The following is a 23,284-nucleotide window of genomic DNA, read 5'->3' as shown; positions in this document are numbered from 1 at the left end:
TGGGCAGTGCCGCTCCCGGCTCGGCCCGGCCCGTAGCCCCCGGAGGTCCGGGTGGGGGCCCCCCGGAGGGTCCTGAGGCTGCCCGGAAGGCGGGCGGACGGCGCTCCCGCGCAGCCCTTGAATTTCCACCACGACCCGCCCCTGAACCAGCGACGGGGCGCATCCAATGGGAAGGCGGCTCCGGGCCCCGCCCGCCGGGCATCTCTGGCCAGGCCACGCCCACCGCGCTCGCCCTTCCCCGGGGCTTTAAAAGCCCGGCCGCTGGGCGCCGGGGGCTCCCAGGACCCGCGCGCCGCCTCACCTGTCTGAACCGCCAGCCGCCATGCTCTCCGTCCGCGTCCCGCTCGCCACCATCGCGGACTCGCAGCAGCAGCAGCTGCAGCTCTCGCCCATGAAGGGGCTCAGCCTGGCGGACAAGGAGAACACGGTGAGCGCGCGAGGGCCAGGGAGGGCGGCGGGCGCCTGTGGGGCGTGGGCATGCCCCTCACCGCGCGTCTCCTTGCAGCCCCCGGCCCTCAGCGGGGCCCGCGTGCTGGCCAGCAAGACCGCGAGGAGGATCTTCCAGGACCCCGGCGAGCCGGTGAGTAGCGGGCTGGGGGCGCAGGGGGCAGAGCGGGCCTGAGGGCGCGAGGAGCGCTGCATGTAGGCGGCGCCACGATTGGCGCCAAAGCCTCATTGTTTCCTCGGCTGTTTCAAACCCTAGCCCCTCCCCGGCCCGCGCTCCTTTCCCGCCAAAGTTCCCCTTCCTTATCGTTTCCTACTTGCACGTCTGTGTGTGTCCGATTGCTTCTCTGCTGCATTCCTGTTGTGTTACATATGGAACACATGTATGGCAGCTGGCCCTTGAAACCTCGAACCGCATGAGGTTGCCGATAACTGAACGTGCTTGGCCTGAAAAAATGGCAGTTTCATCTGGTGCGCCCTCTGCCTTAACATGTTCATGTCTTTCTCCCCCAACAGAAGACGAAGGTGCCTGCCCCCAGCGTGGAGGATGAGCCGCTGCTGAGAGAAAACCCCCGCCGCTTTGTCATCTTCCCCATCGAATACCATGATATTTGGCAGATGTATAAGAAAGCTGAGGCTTCCTTTTGGACAGCTGAGGAGGTAAGCGGATTAGGGAACTTGGAGACTTAAAAAAAGGGAGTTTAAGCCTTGCCCCGGGGGTGGTTGGGGACGTTCTGATTGGCGAAGGGAGCTGTATGTGAGGGGCGTATTCATCGAGCGGTGCTAAACTGGAAAGAAGGGTTGAGCACCGTGCGCGCGTGTGGGTCCTCATGCTGGATCCTTGTGGACTTCAGGTGGACCTCTCCAAGGACATCCAGCACTGGGAGGCCCTGAAGCCCGAGGAGAGATACTTCATATCGCACGTTCTGGCCTTCTTCGCAGCCAGTGACGGCATAGTCAATGAGAACTTGGTGAGTTTCCCCCCAAATTCTGCTTTTCCAGTATTTCAGGGAGAGCTAATTTTCGTTCCTCATCGTTGACCTTTTACCATACCGAAGGCATGTATGTTTGCAGGTGGGCTTCTTTTCTATGGCATTTCCCGTTTTATAATACTCTTTGCAATTCTTTCTTTATTACAGTACTTTTTCCCCTGACTGGAGAAGCTCAAAGGGTTAGTGGTAGTAAAAGGTTTACTCCCGTGCCTGCCACATTGCTCTCCTTTAAAATAGCGGTTATCTATGTTCTGATCTGTAAATTGAGCATATAACGTAAAATACCCAGCTTTACCGCAGAATAGTGAAGAATGATATAAAGAAATAAACCTTAAAATGGGACAAAAAAGGGAGTGTGATGCGACCAACATCCATTGACTGACTTGCTGCCGGTGGTCTTCCCTGAGGCTGAACCTGGCTGTGTTTTACCACTAGGTGGAGCGGTTTAGCCAAGAAGTTCAGATTACAGAAGCCCGCTGTTTCTATGGCTTCCAAATCGCCATGGAAAACATACATTCTGAAATGTACAGTCTCCTCATTGACACTTACATTAAAGATTCCAAAGAAAGGTGAGTGTTTGGGTGGTGTGCCCGCATGTCTAGGACTCACTCATTGTTCCTTTATTTCGTTTTTGAATTCATATAGGGATAGAAAAATGACTCTCAAATGCTAAGTCAAAGAAATTCCCGGCACCCATGGTCATGTCTGCTGAGGAAGAGGCCGAAATTCACTTTATTAGCCAATCACTTAACAGTCATGACGTTCTTCCGCGTAATCTGTACCGTTGATCTAATGTTCTTTTGAAAAAACATCCTCGAGGCTTTCTCTGATGAACTAAAACCTAGGTTGACAGTTTTTACTCCTGTGGCAAATCTGTTGACCCACATGTGAGGCGGGGCGGACTGGAGGATGCAAGGTAGAAGGTCACCGCTTCTTGCAGAGCTGGTGAGAGGACAGGAAATGAGGCCAGAAGTATAAGCGAGGAATGAGTGATGCAGAGGCAGCCAGGAACCGTGAGACTGATTCAGACAGGGCAGTTTGACGGGAGTGGTGGTTTATATTAGGGGATAGTAGAGGAGAAATAAAGGTAGCTAAGGCCTGATTTACATTTTGAAGATGCACTGGAGAGGAGGGGGAAATTAGAAGTGGACTATTGGAGTGGTCTAGATACTAAGGTCAACTTCAGGAGCGGGGCCTGTGGAATACAAGTGGTCAGCTCAGGGAGATGATTGCATATCGCCTGGGGAAATGTGAGGAGGAAAAAGAAGTGGTGACCTGAAAGGCTAGCAGGGGTGAGGGAACCCTTTGAGGGCAAAAAGATTTGAACATGTTTGTAGACAGAAGTGGGAAAAGAAGGTAAAGGTGGGCATGATTGAGGTGAATTGCCAGAAAGGGTAGGATCAGGAAGGTCTGGTGGTTACGCTGCAAAAGCTAGGGAGAGGGACCAGCCTGGTGGAGTAATGGTTAAGCTTGCGTGCTCTGCTTCGGCGGCCCGGGGTTCATGGGTTTGGATCCTGGGCACAGACCTACACACCGCTCATCAAGCCATGCTGTGGCAGCGTCCCACATACAAAGTAGAGGAAGATCGGCACAGATGTTAGCTCTGGGACAATCTTCCTCAAGCCAAAAAAAGCTGGGGGAGAGGCACACCCAGGTCTCCACTAGACCACATTGACATGGAAAGAGAAGGGAAGGGGCCTGGTGGTCTGATGACCTTCACTTTAGAACAGGTCACCTGGGAAGGAATATCTGGGAAGTCAGTAGGCTGCCAGGGTGTGAGCAGGGACAGGTTGGAGGCAGAGGAGGGTAATGAGGAAGACCCAGTTAAAGGCTGGGCCAGTGGATTGCCTTCCTGACCTGGGATCAAAGTGGCACAGAATTACAGTAGGAAGCAACCTGAGGTGTGTTAGGCTGTTGGCTTTAATTGTTTTATTATATGCATATGGCATTTGGGCCCAAATAATTGGCCCGATGATAGTCTTGGTGGGGGGGCTGTCTACTGAGGGAGATAACAGTAAGCACAGCTTAAGCAGTCCTGGCAGTTAAGGGTTTATGGTTCTTCAGATTGAAAGATAGGGCCTGTGAAACATGTCACAACTTGGACTTCAAATAATGAAGCCAATAAATGCTCTTGGTGTAATGCACTAAGAGTTTTAGTGTTAGTCATTCTTAGGGCTCAGTATGAACTAAAGAATACCTAAATTTGTATTGATGTAAAGCAAATCAATGTTGAGATTTTAGCAAGAACAGTGGAGCAGGAACCAGTAAAGAGGAAACACTTGTTTGAGTCTCAATTTGGCCTCGATCCCAGTGTTCTTCTCTAGAAGCCTGTGGTGGGAGGTCTGTGCTGACATTGCTGATGCTCTGTGTGCCTGCTAGGGAATTTCTCTTCAATGCCATTGAGACGATGCCTTGTGTGAAGAAGAAAGCAGACTGGGCCTTGCGGTGGATTGGGGACAAAGAGGCTACCTATGGTAAGGACGCCTTTGGCCTTAGACCTGAGCTTCACTTTCTAAGTGATGTTACTGGTTTGTTTGTCCTTCATTCCTCACTGTGTGTCTTGGTGTTGACTCTTAATAGGAGAACGGGTTGTAGCCTTTGCCGCAGTGGAAGGAATCTTTTTTTCTGGCTCTTTTGCATCCATATTCTGGCTCAAGAAACGAGGACTGATGCCTGGCCTCACATTTTCCAATGAACTTATTAGCAGAGATGAGGTGAGTCTAAATCAAATAACAAGCTGATCTGCACCCCACACAGCTATGACATTGTTCCCTCAAGGGACCCCAGGATGATCAGATGCGTCCTGTCCACGTTTAACATATGCATTCAACCATATACATATTTGACAGAGAATGAAATACTTTGAATTACTTTGCTTGTATTCTCAATATGTTATAATATAGTCATACATATGTACTGCCCTATAGGGATGTTTTATTATTTTTGCCTGGTATTCTGTGTGATCCTACTGTTCTTCAAAGTTCGTTCAAAAGCATCCCAATGAAATGAAAATCCACTCTGCTCCAGTGTGTGTCTTTGAATCCACTTGGATTAAACTGTGGAAAGGAAGGTGAAGGTACCCAGACATTTTAAGTTAAGCCACATCTGGATTACTTGGGGTTTAATGCACTAAAACTTGGCAGGCTCAATTCACTTGAAATTGCATTGCTGATTTCCGGAGCATTAAGATGTAAATCTAAAAACTAACTCGCCTAGTCGCTGAGTTTGGCCTTTCCTGCTGGGAGTAGTGGCAAAATTAGAGCTCTCTGCTGCAGAAAGAATGAATGCTCTGAACGGAAGTTCTGCCCCATCCTTTGCCACCACACAGAGCAGCAAGTAGCACACCTGGCCTGCCATCGTCATCTAGGTGGCAGCATTGAGAGCCTTGGGTGGGGCTGAGCCTACCTCAGGGTGGCAGCAGAACAGACAGTAGCTGAAGTCATCTTCCCTTTGACAGTTTAAGTGCCTTCAAGATGGCCAAGCAAGATGTGTGAGGAGCATGTGGGAAAGGCTAAAGCAGTTTCCTATCCCATAGGAGTGACAGAGGTCTCCCAGTTTTATAGTGATCTGAAACTTTTTCTTCTAGGGTTTACACTGCGACTTTGCCTGCCTGATGTTCAAACACTTGGTGCACAAACCTTCGGAGCAGAGAGTAAAAGAGATAATTATCAATGCTGTTAGGATAGAACAGGTGAGCGATGCGTCCGGGCCTTGTGCTTGCGAGAGGACATTTCTGCGCTTTTGTTTTATTGAGAAGCTGTGCTTGGTCCCTAGGAGTTCCTGACGGAGGCCCTGCCAGTGAAGCTCATTGGGATGAACTGCACTTTAATGAAGCAGTACATTGAATTCGTGGCAGACAGACTTATGCTGGAGCTGGGTTTTAACAAGGTACGGTATTGTTGATAGCCTTCTGGTTCTTTTTGAAACTGGAGTTCTGTATTGATGTTTTGCTGTGAACCTTTTCAGGTTTTCAGAGTAGAAAATCCATTTGACTTTATGGAGAATATTTCACTGGAAGGGAAGACTAACTTCTTTGAGAAGAGAGTAGGCGAGTATCAGAGGATGGGAGTGATGTCCAGTCCAACAGAGAATTCTTTTACCCTGGATGCTGACTTCTAAATGAACTGAAGATGTGCTCTCATTCTGCTGATTTTTTTTTTCCTTCTCATCCAAAGAAAAAAAAATCAGCTATTTCAAGTGTATCAACGAGCTACACCATGAATTATCCATAATGTTCATTAACGGCATCTTTAAAACTGTGTAGCTACCTCAAAATTAGTTCTGTTTATTAAGAAGGCTAGCCGTGTTACATAGAGCAAAAGCATAGACAAGGCTTAGGTTAGGGAAGATCTCGTCCATCCCTGTTGGGCTTTTGCAAGCAGGCTAGCTGCACGTGGATTCACCGTGGCTCTGAACAGCTCTTGGCCTCTGTGGGGACTCGAGCAAGTCTGCTCCAGCGGGATTATTAAGCTTTCACTTAGCGCCACAGGCCGTTGGAAGACATCAGCCTCACTGCTTCAAAGCAGATTTTAAAGTTTGCTTACTGATTTGTATATAAAACTGGCACTTTACACATAAATAAACATAATTTGTACTGTTGAGGTAAAGGCCTGATTTAAACTAACTTTGTTGGTTTCTCACCAAACGCAGACCTATTGGCCGCTAATGAGAGCCGATTCAAAATTTACTCGGTGACAAAAATAAGTTAAACCTGTGTAAACTAAGCATGTTATTTGTTCTTTATTTTCTTTAATGAATTGAAGGGCTTTTTAATCAACTTTAAAGTCAGTCGTGTGCATACCTAGCTGTTAGCCAGTTGGTGCCACATACACGACGACAAGTTGTGTTTTGTATTCTGTAGCCCAGGTCAAGTACCATGGGATAAGAGATAAAGGAAAAAGGAGCTTCTAATTTCAATAATTAGGAATTAAAGTGTGGCCTGGGCAGACTGCTGGCAACCTGGGGGTGTGAAGGACAATATCATTTTATTTCTCAAATTGTATTTTTCCTAACTTCCTCTTAGTATGAAAGATCCTTGAAATGTCTTCATAGCTGGGATCTAAGATAGTATTGTAAATTGATTTTCAAATCATCCTTGAACGAAATGACCCAGCTAAGATCTTGCTCCTATTAAGTGGTAAAAGTAGGACTGAAAATGGCTCTCCAACAAGTTGTATTCGTTCTGAGTTTGGTTTAATTTGTGTGTGAGTAGGTACTGTTGACATAATCCATTTATATTTACTACACGTCTTAAATTAGAAAATGCTTTTTTTTTCTATATGTCCTTTTAGATATATCTGTAGTTCATACTTTGAAATAATTACCCAGTATTATCTTGCAGTTCATAGTTGAGTAGATATCGTTCAGTGCAATTACTTGTAGCATTTGCCTAAATCTGAGCATCACCTGGTGCATTAGAAAACTAGTTTGTGTGAGCTATTAATACATGTTCCATTCAAATAGTAATTTCAGAAAGAAGTATAAACTAATAGATATACTTAATAGGACAGTTTGAATCAATATGCCTTTATGTTCCAATCTGCCAAAAAAAGGCCAAGGTGTTACTTGGGAGACAAGCGTCATACATCAATCCTTTGGCCACATTTGTTAACACATGTTGTGTGTTGGCTGACCACTAGCCTGTTTCATTGTCAGTTTTTTTATTGTATAAATGGTCAAATAGCCCATTTAAAAATTTCTGTAATATGTGATCATTTTCTATCTTTTAAATTATTGTTACCTAAAGTTAATCCAGATTATATAGTCCTTACACTTGTGCAACACAAAAAACACACCAACACTTGGCCTGGCGTGGTCAGGTACAGGTGGAAGTTGGGAGCAGATTTTCGGATTCCCTTCCCGTTAGCTGTGTGATGTAAGAATTAACTTCTGCCAAGTAGGAGTCAATTTCTTCATCTGTTTAAATGGAAACAGATTTTGTCTAAAGCGTTTCAAAATCTCTTAAAATTGAATACTGCACAAGTGTTAAATGATTAAAATAGAACTGCTCTTATGTCAGTTCCTTGATAAATCTTGCATTTCAATTCAGGAAGAAAAAAATCAGGAAGTATCTCATGCGTGGGGTTTTCCTCATGCCTGTTCTGGCACAAGGTATATAGGAAGAGGTGCACCTGAAAGGTGGGGCCCAAAAGCATCACCTGCCACACTGCACGTGGGCGGTGTGAGGCCAGGAGCCAGTGAGTCCGCCTTCCTAACCACCCTGGGGGAGCCGCTAATCTGGGCCTTGGTTTTCCCATCTGTAAAGCAGTGGGGGTGGGAACAGATGGGGCTGAAGCTTCCCGGTGGGGTTTTGCTTTGTTCTCCCATCAGATTGACCTGTGTGGACTTCCGCGTGGGCTCAGATCAGTCCCTCTCTATAAATGCCCTTCCTGACTCAGTCCCACCCACCTTAGTAAAACCTTTTAGAAATCACACCTGTCCGTTCCCAAATGCCAAATTGTGTGTCACCACTTTTGGTCTGCAGCTGTTCGTTTAACCAACAGCAGCTACCTTGTCAGGCACTGTTCTGGGCGTTGGAGGTGCAGCAGAGGAGGAAACTGGTACATAGTGAATTTGGGTGTCGGGTGGGGATGTGGCTTTGGGGCCAGAACAGGGAAGGAGCAGCAGAGAATTCAAGCTGGGTGGGAGCATTAGGAGGCGTGGGGACGGTGACACTGTTTCTCTGGGGCAGAGGTAGGGACTGGGGGCGAGTCTTACTGATAGTGATGTTTTCTGGGGCAGAGGCGGGGATTGGCGGCCAGTCTTCCTGACAGTACTGCTCTTGCCTTCCTGCTTTGTTTGCATCAAAATTCTCACCGTGTTTCTCCTATGAAGGAGGATGCTCACTTAGAATCCGCAGGTTTTATCCATCTCCCTATCTTAGCACGTGGCCTCGGGGATCAGGCCTTCAGTGAGTGGCTGATGAATGAGGAAATTAATTTGAGCTGAGTACTTTGGGGTGGGTAAGGTCTTGAGTAAAGGTGTTCTGTGTCCTGGAGGAACCCAGCACAGAGCTTTGCCTTTGCACCCCAAAGGCACTCCATGAATGTCATTTGATTCATAATGTCAGCTGGGTGGCACCATCAGGCAGCCATGACCTACTGGAACAGCCTCCCTGTGGGCAGCCCACAGTTGGGTTTCCTCTGTTCACTTATGCCAGCCTCACATGCTCTCCCTGGAACCCCCGCCCCACCCCGCCCCCCATGCCTCATTGGGAAGACCTGCGTCAGTTCGTGTGGTCAGACCACTGTCAGAATTACCAATGGATTTGATGGATAAAGACTCATGGGCCCCATCCCAAACCTACTGAATCAGTCTTAGGGGGACACCAGGGAGCCTGCGATTGTAACAAGTTCACCTTGGGAGACTCGGGTATTTGAGAGCTGGATAGGATGAACTCCTTATATACAGTTCAGGCCAGTGGTTTTCAAGTCTGAGTGTCCATTACAATTGCCCGTGGGCTCTTAATACCACTCCTGGAAAGAGCCCTGTTCAGTTTTAACTGGCTGTGCTCTGATTTGCACTCCAGATGCACTGAGCCCCGCACTTAGGTAAGAGGCACGTTTACTGCATGTGGACACGGGGCCAAGCCTGGCTGCTGACAGCAGACCTGTGAGGGCCTCCCTCTGCCTGCTGGGCGCTGCTGTGGCCTGTGGTCCAGTCAGCACTGGCTCCTTACAAAGCCGGCACTAGATGGGTCATTTGTTGCCCTCCGGCCAGGGAGCTGACTGGTTTTTTTCATGTTACTGAGGATCTATGGCCCTGTCATTGTTAGTCTGGGGATCCTGACATAGCGAGATAGTCCCAGCCCCTCAGTGAGTGGCTGCAGCTTTGAGGCAACAGGATTGCATGGCTTGACCCATTCAAACCAGAGAAGACTTCCACAGGACCCCTGCCCCTTTCTGCAGAGGGGCTACCCTCCTGGTGTGCTCTGGGCACGGGAGAAAGAACGTAATTAGTGGTGTCTCCTTGTCCTTCCCTAGAGGGGCTTCCCCACATCAGGATGTTGATGAGAATGGCTGGATCCACTGCTGTATGTAAGGTCCGGTAATCACAGCACCTTAGCTTGGCCGGACTAAGGTACCCTAAAAACCATTCTGCTCTGACACCGGCCAGTGATAACCAACAGCAAAAGTCAAATGGGCGATGAATTCCCAAGAAGGGGAAACTCCCAGGCACTGGGAACGAAGACACCGGCCATGGGAGCCTGTGCTTGCAGCAGCCCTGGGGGGAGCGGGGTTCTTAGCCCGTTGGGTTTGGAGAGGGGGATTCGCCTGCACTAGGAGAGGAGCTGGAACCGAGACCTCCACATCGAGCCAGGACCCCCAGGGAAATGGGGGTCAAGAAGTAATCCTACCGGCCCAGGGGAGAGGATCACGGTGTTGGTCTTGCTGGACCCCAAATCAAAACCCCAGGCCTGCACCTCAGATTGGCACTCTGGGAACTCGCGGGAGGGGCGCAACCCCAGCCCAGCTGCACGTGCTTCCCACAGGTGGAGCTCACAGCCAGAAACTACAAAACGTGAGGTAACAAACTACACGATCGTAGGAATAGTGGGTTTAAAAATCCCAAGAACTTGACGTTGTAAGACCATAGATACTATTGTGATCAAAGGGGAAAATGAATCAAACCCAAAGAACAGTGCTCTGAAGAAGCACTAGGCAGACGGTGAAAAGGACCAGTTAGGATTGCTGGGAATGCAGCCCATGCTGGAATTAAAGCTCCAGTGAGATGAGACACAGCTGAGGAGTGAGTGACCAGAAAGGATATTATCTGAAGGACTTATCCAGAAGTAGACGGAAAATAGGAAAGGACAGGAGAGATGCAAAGGATGGAAGGGGAGGCACCTCCTTTCTAAAGGGAGCTTTAATGGACAGAATGGGTAGGCGATGTTGAGAAAGTGGTCATTTTCCAGAAGTGGCTCGTCCTCACGGTCAGGAAGTCCGAGGACCCCAGATGTTCGAGGCCGCCCAGTCCTCTTGTGTCCAGGCAGGACCACCAGGCGAGGTCCAGGGGCCAGCATGGACTGGGCAGCTGTGATCTAATGGCCGTTCACAGTGTGGCCACGCTAACCTGGGGGCAGACAGGCAAGGCTTTGGGGCTGGATGATAGCAGGTGAAAAGACTTGTGGGAGCTGGTTCTAGACACGCTGACGTGGAGACGTCGGGCCCCTCTCGTCTGGGGCAGGCTGAGCCTCGCCGGGTGTGGCCCAACGTGAGAGTTTAAAGACCGGCTGGAGGTTACCGGTGACCAGAGAAGGCCTCGCTCTGCACCCCTCTGAATTTGGCAGAGATGGTGGGGGCGGCTGCTGTCCCTCCTGGCTTTGGCAGGAGAATGAATCTGCCTCAAGAGTGGGTAGGGCCTAGAAAGGCTCGCTCTTCTCCCAGAGGCCACTAACTGACCACTGTGCCCACTCTCAAAAGTCCCCTGACCACAGCCACTGGGGTTCCAGACTCCATGCAACAAGGACCAGTTTCCTGCCAGCCAGCCAGGCCTAGGACTTGAGCGTCTGGTTTGGGGATGGGAGTGGCCCTGTTTCCCCCCCTGACCTTGGAGTTCAGGGAACAGAGGGTTGGGCTGCTGCAGCCACCTTGCAGCCATGAAGGCAGGCCTGTCTTGAGAGTGGGGCCCACACATGGGAAAGGAAAGCTGATCTACAGAGAAATGGGGTCCTCATGACTGTTTTCTGCATCCAGCCATGCCTGAATCCCACACCCTAGACTTTTCACTTAAGTAAGCCAATAAATTCCCAATAGAATCAGGTTGGCGTTCTTGCCGCAGGCAACAAAGAGTTACAGGTGAACAGAACCCACAGCCCTGAATTCATCTGAGCCACAGTCACCATGGCAGTGACTTTACAGATGTGGCCAAGAGGCTCAGGGATGTCGGTGCCTTGCTGAGGACCCTACATAGAGAAACAGGGGCCGACCAGGAGTAGGACACGGGTGTACTGGCCCCATGGCCACACTCCTGTCCCTTTACTACACACCTCCCTTCATGAGGGGATGGGTACCCCAGCCTTCCTTCATGCTGGTCCTGCGGAAACTGCTTCTGGATCTGCTGCTGCCTCGCTCCCCTCGTCCTGCTTTCCCTGTGCTTGGCATGGTGGGGAGGCTGTGCTCTGCTTTGTCCCCGCCACCATGACCATGTGGCCTGTCTGGGCAGGAGCCTCTCTGTTGCCTGTAAGTCAGAGAACATCCTCACTGGCCCAGGGGTTGACCTGGGACCTGCTGCCCACTTGCTTCTGCCTCGAGCTCCCAAATAAGGTGGCAGGCTGTGACGGGTGGTGCACCACACTGGAAGGCTGGGGAGAGAGCCAGACACTCACAACTGATTGGAGTCCCAGGCTTAGAAACAGGAGAGTGGGGAGCAGTAACTGACCTGGGGGGTGGGAAACAGGAAGGTTCCAGCTGTTTCTAGAAAGCACTTGGAGCAGCAGGTGCCTGGGTGAGGTCTTGCACGGTGCCTCTCTGAGCCTCCCCTCCTCTTGGTGCGGCAGCCTCTCCTGCGGCCCCCAGCCAGGCCCTGCCAGGACTGAGCCAAGAAGGGTGTGCGTGGTGTGAACAGGCGCATGGGGCCAGTCAGCCTCCTCGGCTGATGCAGGCGCTGAACCGTGTTTCCACCGCACAGGGGGCCCCTTTGTTTCCGTTGGTGCAGGGACAGCGGCAAAAAGCCTGGCTTTAGAAATGGTCATCGTTGTGGCCGGCCGGGTGGCGCAGCGGTGGTTAAGTTCGCACGTTCCGCTTTGGTGGGCAAGAGTTCGCTGATTCAGATCCCCAGCCCGGACACGGCACCGCTTGTCAAGCCATGCTGTGGCAGGCGTCCCACATACAAAGTAGAGGAAGATGGGCACGGATGTTAGCTCAGGGCCAATCTTCCTCAGCAAAAAGAGAAGGATTGGCAGCAGATGTTAGCTTAGGGCTAATCTTCCTCAAAAAAAAAAAAAAAAAGAAATGGTCATCGTAGAATTCGGTGACTAGTGCCTGGCATAGTTTCTAACAGCTTTATTGAGAGATAACTTACAGACTGTCCACTTCAGCCATTTAAAGTGCAGGATTCAGTGGGTTTGAGTGTATTCAGAGTCACGTAACCATCACCCACAGTCAGCTTTAGAACGTGGTCACTCTGTACCCAGCAGTCCCTCCACGTCCCGGTCGCCCCCGCCCCTGGCAGCCTCTGGTCAGTGGTTCTGTCTGTAGATTCGATTTTGCACCTTCCTGAGCTGCTCACTGAGGAAAAGCTATTAATGGAAGAGGCACTGGATTTTATTTCCAAGAGATCGTTTAGCACGTCAGAGGCAGTGGAGGGCGATGGTTCTGCCATGAACAGAGATTTGATTTACATTTCAGAAAGCTCTTTCTTCCCTTGGCATATCAGAAAAATATTTTACATTAAAAAAAGATGGGTGACATTGCCTGGAAAGGGACCTTGTCGACTGAATCAGGGAGCCTGTGAGCCGGCTGGCAGACCTTCAGTCCCTCACCCTGGGTCGCCCAACATGAGCTGAGCCCTCCTCCCTCTGTGCCCAGCCCTGTGCTGGGGGGAAGGGCGTGGCAAAGGCCAGGGGTCAGGAAACTAGGCTGTGGGGCCAAATCTGCAGACTCAAGCTAAGAATGCTTAAAAATATATCAAAAGAACGATATTTCATGACCCATGAAGATTACGTGAAATCCACATTCCGCGCCCATCAATGGCTTCCTTGGCCCACAGCCTCGCTCAGGTGTTTGCATACTGTCTGTGGCTGCTTTCACGCTACACGGCAGAGTCGAATCGTTGCGACAGAGGCTGTATTTTATGTAGAGCTAAAATATTTTCTATCTAAAATATTTTCTAGCTTTTGGTGACCTCTGTGTGAGGCATGACCTTGCTCTGGAGGGGCCCACAAGTCGAGTCAGGAAACCGGAAAGTGGTAGACGGTCAGTAAGGGTGGGCTGGAGCCAGCAAGTACCTGATCTCTGGTCAGGAGCCGACTGCTGAATTGTCAGGAATTTTGTGAGTACATTAGTTTGCTGGAGTTGCCATAACAAAGTGCTGCAGATTGGGCGACTTACACAACGGACAGTTATTTCCTCACAGTTCTGGAGGCCAGAAGTCCAAGATCAAGGTGTGGGCAGGGCTGGTTTCTCCTGAGGCCTCTCCTGGGCTTGCAAATGGCCGCCTTCTCCCTGTGTCCTCACCTGCTCGCCCCTGTGTCTACATGTGCACCCTAATTTCCTCTTCTTTTTGCCTTCTTCTTCTCCCCAAAGCCCCCTGGTCCGTAGTTGTATGTTCTAGTTGTGAGCGCCTCTGGTTGTGGCATGTGGGACGCCCCCTCAGCACGGCCTGATGAGTGATGCCATGTCCGCACCTGGGATCCGAACCTGCAAAACCCTAGGCCACCGAAGCAGAGCGCACAAACTTAACCACTTGGCCCCAGGGCCGGGCCCTACTCTCCTCTTCTTATAAGGCCACAGTCAGATTGGGTTAGGCCCACCCATATGACCTCATTTACCCTTAATCACCTCTTTAAAGATCCTGTCTCCAAATATAGTCACATTCTGAGGTATTGGGTTGGGACTTAAGCATATGGATTTTGGGGGGGGTCTCAGTTCAACCCGTAGCACTGAGCTAGTTATTAGATACAGCCATTATTAAAATTAAATTACATAAACTTGCAATTAGATAAATTATGTTAGAGAGCAACATAATAAATATTCAAAAAGTCTATCTTACCACGTTACTAATATCCACGTTCCTGAGGCCATTTATGGCTGTCGTCTCTGTGCAGTGGAAACAGCTGGATGACGGTGTGTTACTGAGCATCTCTCTCCAGTTCCGTGATTAGTAACGTCAGTTCAGTAGCTCAGAATCAGCTTTGGTGGGAGTCTAGGCACCATGGAAATTGCTAATGCTCAATGCAGGGTCCCCTCCGGTGGAGCTGGGCGTCCGACATTTACCAGCACACCACTGATGCAGGGCCCTGAGCGCCGAGACAGAAGTCAGCCTGGGCGCCATGGGCACCAGGAGAAGGCCAGGCCTCGGGGAGTCGGAAAGGCTTCACAGACTGGGGGATGCCAAGTGAACCCGGAGCGTAAGCGGGGTTGTCCAGGCATGGGGGAAGAAGGGTGACATGGGTTTGCAAAGCCCTGAGGTAGGAGAGGGCACCCTGCACCTGGGGATGTGGGTGATGGCAGGGGTGGTGCCTGAGCCACCTGCTGGGAGAAGAAGTGGGGAGCTGCGAAGGGAGGTCGGGTAGGACCTGGAGCGCCCAGCTAAGGAGGTTGCACTTGATCTGGCCGTAATGGGGAGCCACGGAGGGTCTTGGAGCCAGAGAGGGAGGGGCCGGGGCGGGGAGGGGAGCCCTGGCTGTCAGTGGGTTTGTGGTTATGCCTGTGTGTGAGTGTGTGTGCCAGGCGCTGTGACTTGCTTCTCTGTGTCGCCTGCTGGTGAAGGTTCTCCGTGCATGCTCGGGGAATGGTTGATTCATCCCGTTCAAGCTGAAATCTTTGACGGGAGACTCACCCCCTTCTCCAGTCAGCGTTGGAAGTGGAAATAGTGTGAATGTGGAGCCGAGGGGGCATGGTGAAATAAGTTATGGGGTATCTATACCCAGGATGCTAACCAGTCATTACAGATGGTAAATACGAAGGGTCAACAGCAGCACGGACTGCTGCTTACAGAATCATGATGAACGAAAGTAGTACAACATAGCATTATACGTGCAGTGTGGCTTCGAAGGTGTAACAGCGCGTGTGTGTGGGTGAGACGGGCAGCATCCCCAGTGAGAAGTGCAGGCGATTGTCTCACTGGCAGGAGGGAGAGCAGTTTTTCTTTCTGTTCTGTTTTTCTGTTCTAATTTCCCTGTAATAAACAGCAGGTGCTGCGACTCGGGGCAGGACCCCTGCGGGCAGACGGCCGTCCCCGGCCGGCCGGGGGAGCTGGAGGCAGAGGGACCGGGCAGGGTCTGGGGGCCGCTGGCCACAGGAGCCTAGGCTCGGCTGCAGGGCGGCGGCCTGGCCCTCCCGCGCACCCACCCCCTGCAGCTGCCTCGGGATCTTGCTGGGAACCGGGGACCAGTCACTTCTGTCCAAGAGGGTGGCCGGGAGGCCAGTGCTGCCGCCCCTCTCAGTTCCGAGAGCTGACGCCAGCCGCGTCCCCCCCACTGGGAGCCTGCCGTGCCCCGGGCTCGGGGCTTAAGTCTGCAGGTGGCAGAGCCGGCACTTTGTCTGGCGGTGTTGGGCCATCTGTCCCTCCCACCCCCATGGGTCCCCCTCGGAGCTTCAGAGAGTTGTGCCACCTGGCCACGCCCAGTAACACGCTGTGCTGGGATGTGTCCCTGTGTTCACGTGGGAGACTCCCCTGGGGAGGCTGCAGACCCCTGTGGCGGGACCCCTCCCCCCCTCCTTTCGCATACCAGGTGGCTGCCAGCAGAGGCCTCGGCACACGGTGGGTAGAGGGTAAATACTGTGACTGACAGAACGGAGGGAGCCTGGCGTCTGACGCCGGGTCTTGGAGTCAAGGGTGCAGGCAGTTAAAGGTCATACATTCCCAGGTCACACGCAGGAGGGGGTGGGGGGCAGGGAAGGACCCCCACCTGTTTTTGTTGGGAAGGACAGAGCAGGGGTGGGGGGTGCTGATCGGGGCCGGAAACAGTAGTACCCTCGAGGCAGGCGTACCAGCTGGGAGGAGCAGGGGCGTGGGGCTGGGGGGCCAGGACTCACTGTGTGTATGAGAGCCCTACTGTGCATCCATCCGCTCAGGTGCCGGAGCCGGGGAAGCACAGGGCCGATGAAGCCAGGGCCTGTGGAGACTGCGCACTGACAGGGAGACGGCAAACCAACTAACCAGTGTGCGGTAAGTCAGGGTGACAGTGCAATGAAGAAAATGATGCAGGAGGAGGGCGGGTGATGGCGTGGGCTCTTTCACGAGGGTGGCCAAGGAAGGGGTCTCTGAGGAGAGGAGGGAACTGGAGGAGGAGGAAGTGGGGGACAGACGCGTAGTTAGCAGAGGAAATTGTGTTTCAGGCAGCAGCAGGGCCAGTGCAAAGGCCCTGAGGCTGGAATGTCTTTGTCCTTTGTGTGGTCAGAGCACAGTGAGGGGTGGGGGCAAGAGTTGGGTCACAGTGTGTATGTGTGTGTAGGGTCTTGTGGGGGCTTGTAGGCTCAAGTAAAGAGTTTGGCTTTTGCTCGGAGTGGGATGATAAATATGGGGGTGTTGGATGGGCCTCCCATTTGAAAAGCAGCACTTTTGTTTCTGTCTGTCAAGTGTCAGTCGGGATGCGGTGGAAGCAGTCTTGCTCAGAGGCTGTTGCGACTCACCGTGCAGGTAAGAGGTGGTGGCGAGTGGCCGGGGTGGGGAGGGGCTGAGGGGGAGGCGGCGGGCAGGGTGGCCTTATGCCCGATTGGAAAGGCAGCTGGCCGGACTAGCAGGTGGTTTCATGCGCATGAGAGGGGAGTCAGGAGGCTCCGGGGGCTGGCTGCGCACCCGGCAGGAGCGCTGTGGGGATGGAGACGCGGGCGGAGCCGCAGAGGCCAGTCCTGGTCCGCAGGCTCAAGCTGGACGGGCGGTGCGCACGTGGGGCCGGAGCTCAGGGCAGGGGCTGGGCCGGGGCGGCGGTGTGGAGTCTGATCCACACGGGGCGTTTGGAGTCTGGGGCGGGCGAGCCCACGGGGTGAGTCCAGACAGGAGGGGAGGGTGGGGTGGGGGCAGGATTCGGTGTGGCAGCCAGCACTGCGGGAATGCCAGGCGGGGGTGGGGGTGGGGGGTGGCCCCTCAAGGTTTCCTGAGCCTAGCTTTAGGCTTCTTTATCCCTCCTGGGTCGCGTCCTTGGAAAGCGACATCCTTTCCATTGAGTCAGCCCACCTCTCTGCTGCGCCGCCCACCCAGCCCTCTTGAAAGAGGTCTCTGCAGTTACTGCCACCTTCATGTCCCTCATGCCTCAGTTCCTGCTGCCTGGCTTCCTCCTCCGGGACCTTTGCTTTCCTTTTCCCCAAAATTTATATAGTGCTCACCATGCACTATTCTAAGCACTTTTCATATACTGACTCATTCACTGCTCACAATATCCCTTTACAGGTGAAGGACCAGAGGCACAGAGAGGTTAAGTGATTTTCCCAAGGTCACAAAGCCAGTAAGGGGAGGAACTGGGGCAGCCTGGTTCCTGAGTTGGGGTCAACCTGGTTCCCGAGTCGCTCTGAACCTGGATGTCGGTTGTGCCGCCCCCCTGTGGCCAGTGGCCCGCTTCGGTTCTCACTGCGTCCGCTTGGCTCCCTGAGCCCGGCGGCCCCCGCTCGGTCTCCTTGGCCGTCCCCCCGCACCTCCTCCTCTCTGCTCCCGCACCGTTTTTCCTGGAGCCTCTTCAAGACTGGCTGTGGAATCGCATCCCTCTCTGCAATGCAGGTGTTGAGTTCCAGACCTCACGTTCAGCTGGACACCTCCCCCTGGCTGTTCCCCGGCACTGCCCCAACTGCACGCCAGCCAGGCTCGTGGTGCGCTGTCCTCGGTCCGGGCGCCGGTCAGACGTCCAGGCTGGGCCTCTGTTATTCCGCGCGCGGCCAGGCGGGGGAGTCCCGCCCTCCTGTCTATGCACCGCACCTTCCGCGCGTCCTGCAGCCATCCGTCCCCTACCGCGCGCGCTCCCAGCCCACCCTTGCCCCGTCCCGGCGCGGGGCACGGCAGTCTCCCTCGGATTATGGCCGCGCTCGTGGTCAGGCCGCGCGTCCCCGCCTTGCCCTCCTCCACTGTTCTATCCACAGAGCATCCGGGATGATCCTGTAGAAAGCACATCGGGTGCTGCCCCTGTGTTGCCACTGCTCGTCCTGCAGGAGCCCCAGGGCCTCCCGGCTTCCCCGCGCCCGCGCTGCCTGCCCCTCCCTGGGCTCCAGGGCTCGCACGCGCTGCCTCTGCTCCCCACCTTGCCTGCCCCTCACCCCCTGTCCAGCTCTGCTCTGTCGCGTCTCAGCCTCGAGGTCACTTTCCCCCGGAGCCTCCCCAGACCCCGCGAAGCTGGATCAGGGGTCCCCTCTTCTGAGCGTTTATCAAGCAGAATCGTACCTGTCACTTTTCTGACCCCTCCCCTGGGTTGTAAGTCTCCTCAGGGCGGGGACAGGGTCTACTGCTCCCTGGGTATCTTCAGCCAGTATCTGGCAAGGGGCAGGCACTCTGGATTCTCTCAGTAAACGTTTGTTAAATGAATGAATGAGTGAATGAATGAATGAATGGTTGACCTGGGGGTAGTGGGTCTCTGACACAGTAGCAAGAGGGTCTTGCTGGTGGGGATTAAGAGATGATGGTTGTGGAGCCCAGGCCCCTGAGGGGCTGGTCGGTAAATAGGGCTCACTGCCTCTGCCCACTTTCTTCCCTCTGCTCTCTCCTGACGTCCTGGCTAACTGGTGGATGGCTGTAGCTGCTGAGTTGACTGTTAGGTCCGTCCCGCCGCCCTGCTCATGCACAGGCCCTTCTGGAGACTGTCCCGTAGCCAGGAGCGTCAGGCCTTTGGGGCCTGGAACCCGAGCCGAAGTTGGAGTCCTCAGGGCATGCCGGCTCTTCCTTGCACAAGTGTCCCCAAGCTCTGGGCCAGGCTGTGCTCCCTGCCCAGGACTCAGAGAGGACACAGACGGCAGCCGGTGCCCGAGGCGTCTCCTTGGGTTCCTGCAAGGTCAGAGAAGTCTCACATCTACTGGCCAGTGCACAGTTTATTTCTTTTTCAATTTTCTTTGGAACCTGTGCTTGTCCAGATGTTCACATGACGTGGTGGGAAATGAGTTTTATGAAGCTGCTGGCAGAGTACCATTTGGCATCCCTGTGGTTCTAGAGATTTCTGGGGCCCTGGGGCTGGGCTCCAGCTGCAGTCAGCTGCCTGCCTTCTCCCAGCGTTTAGCTTTTGAGCCCGGCAGCATCCTCGACCCTAAACGTGGGAGTGACCTCATGACTCCGGCCCTTCAGTGACCACCAACAAACTGTTCCTGCCTGTGGGTGCAATGCCTGTTGTTAATAGCCAAGCTCTTGAGAAATTGTAGGGCATCTACTTCCTTTTGAATGGAAGACTTCTAGAAATATTTATATCTTTGCTTCTGTAGATCCAGGAAGTCATCTTAGCCCAGAGGAGGTCAGCAGGTGGAGTGGGATCGCCTAGGAGACAGCTGCAGTGACATCATGCACTGCGCGCGCAGGTGTACTCACGGTACGCTGAGCACCGAGGGATCTGAGCTCTGTCCCAAACCCTCACTGAGTTCTAGCTAAAAGTGACATGGTCATTTGTGCATTTCAGAGAGGTCAGAGCGTGGTGGATTACGGCTGTGTGCTTTCAGTCTTTCGTTTTGCAGAGACCCGGGCTACACCCTCACAGCCAGTGCCACGAAGCTGCAATCACTCTTACTATGTGCAGTGCGTTCCAGTGTTTTCTATTCTAATCCTGTTTCATTTGTTTTTCTAAAAATGCTGTTTGCAACCCTCTCCATTGATTTCCTGTCTCCTGAATGTTTTTAATGGCAGTTTGAACAGCGCTGGATTGGAGAGAGGGAGACAGGAGGCAGCCTGGGCAGAGGGTGCTGTCACTGTCCAGCCAGAAGCAGCAGGGGCATGGGGCGCCGGGCCCCCGGGGCAGACAGCATGAAGGTGCCATTATGGTGGGCGTCGGCCCCCGGGGCTGTGCTCGGTGCCTCCAATCTGACATGGGGGAGCTCCCGTAGCAACAAGAGGGGGCCTGTGATTGTGTCGTGTTGGGGAGTCAGAAGCTGTGGTTTCATAACTCAGACACGCTGCATGGTGTCTGAAAGTCGTTTCATTAAATATCGCGTGGAATCAAAATAGAAATTACATCTTTGGGACAAAGCCATTCAGCCAGGAGCCAGGCATTCTGAATTGGAACCAGAATAGTCTCATGGAAGCTGGAACTGTGGATCCAAGGCAGCCCTGTCTATACGGCCAGCCTCTCCCCTGGCTCACATCTGAATTCCCAGCAGTGCAGGTGGTCCGGGAGCCCAGTCCACTTGCAGGAATCAGAGGCAGCTGAGGGGGGAACGGTGACAAGAGCCCCGCTTTGTTACACTTCAAGGTACCTGCACCAAACCGAATAGTTACATATATTGTTGCTGACCCTCATCCACCTTCTGGGAGGGATGTCTAGGTGAGGACGCTGAGGCTGAGAGGTCACCATATTGGCCTGAGATCCCACAGCTGGTGAGAGGCAGAGATGGGGTTTGAGGGGCCGGCCCCGTGGCCAAGTGGCTAAGTTCGCGCACTCCACTTTGGCGGCCCAGGGTTTCGCTGGTTCGAATCCTGGGCACGGACATGGCACCGCTCATGAAGCAATGCTGAAGTGGCGTCCCACATGCCACAACTAGAATGACCCAGAACTAAAAATACACAACTGTGTACCGGGGGGGCTTTGGGGAGAAAAAGGAAAAATAAAAATGTTTAAAAATAAATAAATAAATGGGGTTTGAATTCCAGGCCGCTTCCACACCCGTCTTCCTTTCTGCCTCTGAGCTCCCTCTCCTCCATTGCTCCTGGGTTTTGCAACTAGATGACCGAAGTCGAGAGGCATGTACCAGTTAAATCCCACTGTCTAGGGGAGGGGATGGGCCTCTGGGCATGTTTAAAGCTCCCAGGCAATCCTAATGTGCAGCGGGGGCTGGGAACCACTGCTCTACAAGGTTGGGAAGGGATGCGAGTGGGCTTTGAGTCTGCCATCTGCCCCAGCCTCCGCGGGGTGGTCCGGCCGTTCAGCCAGTGCCTGAGCAGTACCTCTTCTGCAGCCTGGTAACCCAGACCCTGCAGCCCTGTGAGTTCTTACCCCCAACCCCTGCCCCCAGCCCTGAGCTCATCCCCCAACCCCTGCTCCCAGGTGTGTACTCATCCCCCCAACCCCTGCCCCTGGGGGTATGCTCACCCCCCCATCCCTGCCCCCAGGTGTGTACCCTTGCTCCCAGGGGTGTGCTCACCCCCCCGCCCCTAGTTGTGTTCTTAACACCCCCCTGCTCCCAGCTGTGATCACATCCCGCCCCCCCCAACCCCCAGGTCTGTGCCCATGGCTCCACCCCGTCCCCAGGTGCGTGAGAGAGTTCTAGTTGCTTCACAGCCTCGTGTGGCCAGTCTTTTTAATTTCAGCCATCCCAGTGGGTGTCAGGTGCTCCCTCTGTGGCTTTAATTTGCATTTTGCTAATGACTGATGACAGCATCTTTTTATGTGCTTATTTTCCAGACATGGATCTTCTTTGGTTAATTGTCTATTCGAATCCGTCGTCTTATTAGGTTGTCAGGGTTCTTTGTATAGTCTGGATACAAGTGCTGTGTTAGATACATGGTTTGTAAATATTTGCTCCAGTCTGGGCCTTCCCTTTTCGTTTTCTTCACAGTGTCTTGAAAATCAGAGATTTTTAATTTTTATGAAGTCCAATTTACTGGGTTTTTTTCTTTTATAGTTTGTGTGTCTCCTGTTTATAGTTTTCTTTTATAGTTTTTGTGCGTCCTGTTTAAAAAATCTTTCCCAACTTGAAGATCATGAGGATTTTCTCCTATGTTTTCTTCTAGAAGCTTTGTAGTTTTAGCTCCTGCGTTTAGGCTTCTGATCCACTTTCTGGTTCACTTTTGTGTGTGGTGTAAGGTAAGCATTGTGGTTTATCTTTGCAGATGGCTATCTTTGAGGTGGTTTCGAAAGAAGGAGGATGTGCCAGCTTCTCTGCTGTGTTCAAGCTACAAGGCCCCGTTGCCCTGGGGTTTCTTTAATAGGCAAGTTTACATTCTCCAGTGGGGTGGAGTCTTGTGAAAATGGGAAGATAAATTACCAAGAAATAAATAAGCTACATATTTTGCATATCTGAGTGTCATGTGTTAAGTTGCAGCCTGGCTGCGTGAGACTCTGCGCTTGGTTTCTTCTCTCTGCGTGCTTGTTCTGCAGACGAAGGAAGGAACTCAGTTCCTCCATCCCTCTGGCCGCTCGCAGAGGAGGCAGCCCGGACGGCTCAGAGCAGTGGAGTGCAGGCTGGGAGCAGAGGGAGCTGGGTGTGTCCCCATTCAGGCCCTCAGTGCTAGGCCACCCTTTCTTCTGGAAGTGCTGGTGGACGCAATAGCTGATCTCCCACCCCACACTACGGCCGGGTTCTCGGGTTTTCCTCCACCTTTTCTAATTCCTTCCCCTCTTCTATTTCAGGGAAAGTGTTTCCTTTCCGCCTCAGTACTTCTGATCCTCGTTTGGCTGGCCGCAGCCGCTGAGCCATGAACCACTGGGCCTAGCCTGAGTGATGCCAGCCCCCCTCTTTCCAGTCTTCTCCAGCACATGGGTTTCCTCCAGGACACAGCAAAGAGCTCTCCCAGAGCCGGAATCCCCCAACTGAGGAAGTGACACTGAGCCAGGGTTACATGACTCCCATGGTACCTCCAGGGAGGTGTAATTATGTTGTGAGTTTCTCCCAACAACACTGGCTCTGCTTTAAGTAGAAGAAGCCCAGAGAGGTTGTTCAACTTGTCCAAAGTCACACAGGCAGTCTTCCAAACCAGGTCGTCTGACTCCAAGCCCCCACCCCACGCTGCTCTCCGTGTACTTGGTTCCTCTGGCCGGGGTCTGCTTGGGTCTATGGGAAGGTACCCCAAGGAGCCGGTCTACACTTTGGAAATATAATCCAGTTTGTAATGGAAGAGGGATATGCACAATCTTCTTAGAGGGAGAACAGCTCCCAAGCCTATAAGATCTAAAGGGAGCTGAATAAATGCTGTGAGCAAAGAGAGAGGCAGGGTCCTTGGTGGGGGTCCCCGCCATGGTTCCTCTGGGATTAGGCCCCTCTGAGCCATGTGGAGAGCTGGGGACAGCCCCCAGGGCAGTGTGCCTCCTAGAGGAGTGCTCACGGAGAGGTGCAAGGAAGAGAGAATGG

At 52.8% G+C, this 23,284-nt stretch overlaps 1 protein-coding gene across 5 annotated transcripts in view; it reads left to right on the top strand.

Moving 5' to 3' along the window:
- Nucleotides 1-272: 272 nt before the first annotated feature.
- RRM2 (ribonucleotide reductase regulatory subunit M2) overlaps nucleotides 273-23,284 on the top strand; it is a 35,024-nt gene continuing 12,012 nt past the window's right edge. Inside the window, exons 1-12 of one of the 5 annotated variants that reach the window (XR_006888717.1) lie at nucleotides 273-427; nucleotides 506-580; nucleotides 961-1,104; nucleotides 1,299-1,415; nucleotides 1,872-2,005; nucleotides 3,816-3,910; nucleotides 4,017-4,150; nucleotides 5,023-5,127; nucleotides 5,211-5,324; nucleotides 16,175-16,268; nucleotides 16,680-16,739; nucleotides 22,047-22,203. Coding sequence is in view for 2 of the 5 variants with exons in the window: in XM_046662235.1 (XP_046518191.1) it covers nucleotides 323-427; nucleotides 506-580; nucleotides 961-1,104; nucleotides 1,299-1,415; nucleotides 1,872-2,005; nucleotides 3,816-3,910; nucleotides 4,017-4,150; nucleotides 5,023-5,127; nucleotides 5,211-5,324; nucleotides 5,403-5,555 (1,176 nt within the window). In the remaining 3 variants the exon portion in view is untranslated. Of the gene's footprint in view, nucleotides 428-505; nucleotides 581-960; nucleotides 1,105-1,298; nucleotides 1,416-1,871; nucleotides 2,006-3,815; nucleotides 3,911-4,016; nucleotides 4,151-5,022; nucleotides 5,128-5,210; nucleotides 5,325-5,402; nucleotides 7,333-16,174; nucleotides 16,269-16,679; nucleotides 16,740-19,492; nucleotides 19,966-22,046; nucleotides 22,204-23,284 lie in introns of those variants that run through there. The other 4 variants (XR_006888719.1, XR_006888718.1, XM_046662235.1 and 1 more) reach the window with 4 other exon arrangements.

This window comes from Equus quagga, chromosome 5 (genome assembly GCF_021613505.1).
Source record: "Equus quagga isolate Etosha38 chromosome 5, UCLA_HA_Equagga_1.0, whole genome shotgun sequence".
Taxonomy (NCBI): Eukaryota; Metazoa; Chordata; class Mammalia; order Perissodactyla; family Equidae; genus Equus; species Equus quagga.
The sequence above is the reverse complement of the archived record's forward strand: the minus strand, read 5'-3'. Positions and strand labels throughout refer to the sequence as shown.